The sequence below is a fragment of the Papilio polytes genome, unplaced genomic scaffold, assembly GCF_000836215.1.
Source record: "Papilio polytes unplaced genomic scaffold, Ppol_1.0 DF824054.1, whole genome shotgun sequence".
In the NCBI taxonomy this organism is placed as follows: Eukaryota; Metazoa; Arthropoda; class Insecta; order Lepidoptera; family Papilionidae; genus Papilio; species Papilio polytes.
In genome coordinates this window covers 1-4,686 of record NW_013525150.1, presented here as the reverse complement: position 1 = coordinate 4,686, position 4,686 = coordinate 1, and the positions used below count along the sequence as shown (strand labels likewise).

The window sequence follows — 4,686 nt, the reverse complement described above, 5'->3', positions numbered from 1 at the left end:
CCCCGCGCCCCCCTGCCGGCCGCGCCAGCACGCGAACTTCGCACGAACGCGTGTAACGTCTAACGTCCCTTCATTTATAAACAGTTGTCATTAAACATATCTTGACATTAATGAGAAGGAAGACACTAGACTTGGTGATGATAAATACACCGAATGTCCTCGATGTGCGTGTCGTTTTTGTTTCATTATTTAGACAGTCTAATTTGAAAGTGGTGTAAGTCCATTTTTTCATGAAGTCTGGCAATGTCTCTATTATTAAACAAGAATAATACATATTTCTGGGGTGCCAAAAAACTAGCACCACTTTCAACTTATGAAAATCAAAAAGTACTTTCAGTATACTTCGTTTTAATTCAATTTTGTTTACAAATACTCATGACAAGACAAAATTTTATTTTAAACACTAATTGTGTTGTTAAAATTACTCGATACTGATAGTATTTACTTATGCTTTGCATGCTTCTGTGTATCGACGTATAATGTATAGGGTAGTTATAGCTTCAGGCCTTTATCTATGGTATTCTCGGACGTGAGGGCAGTAAGTTATTGATGTTTAACATGAAACAGTATATACGAGTAAGTAGTGCATATTTGAGAAACCTCAACCAACACATTTACAACTAGTTGACTTTTTCGCTATAAGTGTTTTTTTTTTATGTTTTCTAATCGCATTTTGAAGATTTAATTATATGTTTATTTATAGTTAAGTAAAATACATAATTTAAATTTGTCCTCCTCCTCATCCTACTCTGGTAGGGTCAGCGCAACAGGTTTATGTCCCGCACATAACATTATTTTAAAATAAATAATTTTATTGTTACAGAATAATGTCGATTTACCATTTGTTTGTACCCATGTCACTATCTGATGTGACTATGAAGTTAACCATTTTAAGAAAATAACTAAGTAACCCAAATTAGCAACTCCTGACACGTGAGATGACTCGTAAGATAAAACAGATGAATTAAAAATGACAGACTCCTGATCAGCAACCATCCGTTAAGCCGCCTACCTCTGGCAATTGGAATTACACCACTTTCATAATCAATAAGTATTCAATGTCATTTACCTACCAATTTTAACTTGTACTAAAACTGGGAATTGTTTAAGAAATTAAACATGGACTAGTTTTACATAAGAACATTACTTTAAATTAAGCATGAAATACGCGGAGATGCGTATTAAGTTGATTGTGTGCTCTAACGAGTTTGGAAAAAGTTAATCATCCGTATTTTAAATGAAGTTGGCAAGTTATGTACAATAAGTAAAGATGCGAAAGGTTAGCGTGGTGTGGGCATACGAGTACAATGCGGAGAGATGATGACCACAAACACATAAAAGTAATGAGATTGAATGTGAACGGCTGAAAGATGAAGGCAGACCAGGCAGACCACAAAAAGTACAGATGGATTATGTGAGAAAGGAGGGAGTGAATGAGATGTGACGGTGAGCGGGATGTAAGGAAGAGAAGTACCTATCTTTAATGGGCGTACTGACACTGTGGCGACATTACATCGGATTAAAGGGAAGGCCAATTATAATATTTTAAGTTCTATACGGAAGATATAAATCCCCTGAATCAGTATCGTATCACCGAATATATCGTATATATCGTATCGAATCAAGTGTAGAGAGTAGGTAGATATCTAAATAAATCATCATACATATCTTTGGGACAAAACTTAGGGTTTCCCAGAGCGAGTTTCTGTAGTATCACATTACAGTCGAACTGGTCTGTCTTGCACAGGAGATCCACGTAACAACGAACAATAACGGCACTGCTCACAAATTATATTACGTTCATCACTATTTCGATAGAATTCCGTGTATCAATCTTTGAAGTAAATTTGACGTCGGTTTGGGATAAAGGAGCGGTGCGGGGGACAGGCAAACGCGCACGGTGGGCGCCGCGGGACCGGGCCGCGCCGGGGTGTATTGCCGCCGGGGCCGCACTGGGCTTCCCGTGAGCCAAGCGGAGTCTTGGCTGGCTCCGACGACTGGCAGCGCGGAAAGAAGCGAAGCCGAGACCCCGCGCTTTTCGCCGGTATGTGCGGACGTCTCCACCAGCCGAGTCGTCTCCGTCGCGCTCGTATCGATCTCCTCCGGGTAGATTGAGTCGTCGTAGTCCCCGGAATCGACGGCGGCCTGCGCCACCAGCCCTTTTGGCGGCTGTTTCAAGCCGTTTATGTCCTGGACTAATTTAGCATGTTCCTTTGCAATATCCTCTTTGGAGGACGAAAGGTGAAGCGAATCGAATCTCCGAGAGAAGGCACGTTGCATTCCGAACGATGAACTCGAATAGGGACCGCCATCAAACAATAAATTGGCCAGCCGACTCGTACCGCGCGTCTTACCTGTTTCAAGGAAACATTTTAATCGTAACAATATTTTCTACGCCTCGCAGTTTGACACGGACATGATTATTCTGGATCTCAATTACGCAGCAGAATGACACTAAGCGGGAAGTTATATGAAACTGTGCTGTTACATTACCAATTATCAATTAATTATCTAATGATTTAAAAAAGAAAGATTTAGACTTTTGTTTGTATTGAAATAACCTAAAAGTTACTGGACCGATTTAAAAAACAAAATCTTTTACCATAAAAAAAGCTACGTTATCAGCAAATAAAGTAGGCTATGTTTGATTTTTTTTTTTTACTACTTTTATTTTATCCCGCGGGCGAAGTCGCGCGTAACAACTAGTAGTTTAAAAGATTCAAATTTTATGCCCGCAAAGTGTGAACCTGCGGGTAAGAGAGCCGCGAGTAAGACAATTGTTCTGCATAATAAAATGTATGTATAAGCCATGGACATTATTTTATTTGCTTTAAAATAAAAACAGTAAAATCGGTCTCACCGGCGCTTGGCCGGACACTCGCGAATCGTCCGGACGAGCTCCAATCTGAAGCCGGATAATCATAGCACTCCACCTGAAATTTCAGAATTAATCATTGTTATTATTAAAATACTCTTATTTAAACAAAACTCTAAGACGAGGAGAGAGGATGAGGAGACACAGGTTTCATTCACTGCTTTCACTTATGTGGTAATTAATAGTAAGCGTCACTTAACATTTAAGTACGTACTCCAGCACAATCAGTAAGTAAATTAAAAAGAAGAGAAGGATCGATTTATTCTGTAAGTTGACGTCAGACTCGTTTAAACAACCATAAATAAACTATGAATCAGCTTAACTTGGAGTTCCTTCGAAACTTAGGAGTTACGCACACGCGAACTAATGAATGAACTACTCGTAGTTGCCGCAGCTAATACGAGTATACTCCTAATGACATAACGTTACCTGGTACATACATACATACATACATACATACATACATACATACATACATACATACATACATACATACATACATACATACATACATACATACATACAGGCAGACAGGTCTATGGATTGTAAATAGAACTAAAAACATGTACCAAATGTATGTTCACCTGTAAACAGAAATGCCTATATACACCATGCGTACACGTATACGTATGAGAAAGACGCTGCGCTGCTAAAGTATAAACAACACGTATAGTAATTTGAAATGCATTTCGCCTTCCACGAGTTACTTTTATTATGACAAATAATTAGCACATATAAAACAAATAGCAATTGCAATTCTCTATTCATGTTAGAAGATAACCACTTGTTCATTAAAACATAATATAAACAGTAATGGTATTGATAACTTGACAAGTATCTTACCCTTGGGAAAGGTGGGTATAGTCTGGTGCGGGTGTAGTATGTAACATCCCAGGCACTGGCGAGCAGAAGCGTCGCCTGTACCAGCACGGCTCGCCGCCACATCACGCCGCGCACAGTACCTGCTCCCTGCACGAAGCCACGACGCGCCGCGCACTACTGCCTACTACCTGCTACTGCCCACTACTTCCAACTACCACCCCCACTTGCCGCTAATTGCCGCTAAGTGTTGTACTTTACTACGTCTTTGTCGCACGTTCAGATGACAAGTTCTCAACACGCGCTGTAGTGTTCACATGACACGCGATTTTAAACCGTTGTGTCAGCATACTTCCTGGTGGACGCAGTCTTAACTACTTTTTTAACTTTACTAGTTTATTACATAACATCGATATAACAGTGACAAAATAGTTCGCCAATTCTATATATATGTCGCAAGAAGCTATAAATTGATTGTTGCTTAATGTGTAACAGAACGTTATTGTCTTACGTTTCAATTATGTTAAGAAAATATTATTAATTGAATTCCTTTTTTTTCTAAAGTAGAAACTCGATTAATATGCGATGTGATACGTGTAGATTACGAAATATATTCTGTTAAACCGTGTCTCTAGTGTTTTAATGCTCGCACTTCACCCAAATGACGCCCACAAAACCAAAACTCGGTAGCAATGATGTCGGGGAGAAAGACCCAACTCCGACATATATACTCGTATATTCTATTTTTTTTTTCTTTTAAGAACGTAACTTACCTAAGTTATATGTATAAGTTAACTAGTAACTCGACGTGTAGGCGTTATCGCTCGGCCCTAATAGATGGCGCTGTGGCAAGAGCGTGTTATATTTAACAACGATATCATGGACGTCACAAAGTCTCTCGCCGGTTTTTCTCTGTGTGAGGTAGGTAGGTAGGTAGGTTTTTTTTTATCTTTATTTTGTACACATAAGCAATATTACAACACAGCGGATAA

At 39.2% G+C, this 4,686-nt stretch overlaps 1 protein-coding gene across 1 annotated transcript; it reads right to left on the bottom strand.

Moving 5' to 3' along the window:
* Positions 1 to 6: 6 nt before the first annotated feature.
* Positions 7 to 3,861, bottom strand: LOC106100310. Its single transcript, XM_013279133.1, has 3 exons — positions 3,719 to 3,861; positions 2,861 to 2,933; positions 7 to 2,354 (listed from the first exon to the last, which is right to left on the bottom strand). Exons 1-3 carry the CDS (start codon positions 3,818 to 3,820, stop codon positions 1,807 to 1,809), a joined length of 723 nt encoding a protein of 240 aa, XP_013134587.1. The 5' UTR covers positions 3,821 to 3,861; the 3' UTR covers positions 7 to 1,806.
* Positions 3,862 to 4,686: the final 825 nt, after the last annotated feature.

What these genes read in the sequence shown, in the direction of transcription:
- LOC106100310 (XM_013279133.1), bottom strand. Translation starts at nt 3,820, where the DNA reads ATGTGGCGGCGAGCCGTGCTGGTACAGGCGACGCTTCTGCTCGCCAGT. An exon ending in TATACCCACCTTTCCCAAGG is followed by an intron (nt 2,934 to 3,718) that starts GTAAGATACTTG and finishes CTGAAATTTCAG; the next exon opens with GTGGAGTGCTATGATTATCC. An exon ending in GAGTGTCCGGCCAAGCGCCG is followed by an intron (nt 2,355 to 2,860) that starts GTGAGACCGATT and finishes TCCTTGAAACAG; the next exon opens with GTAAGACGCGCGGTACGAGT.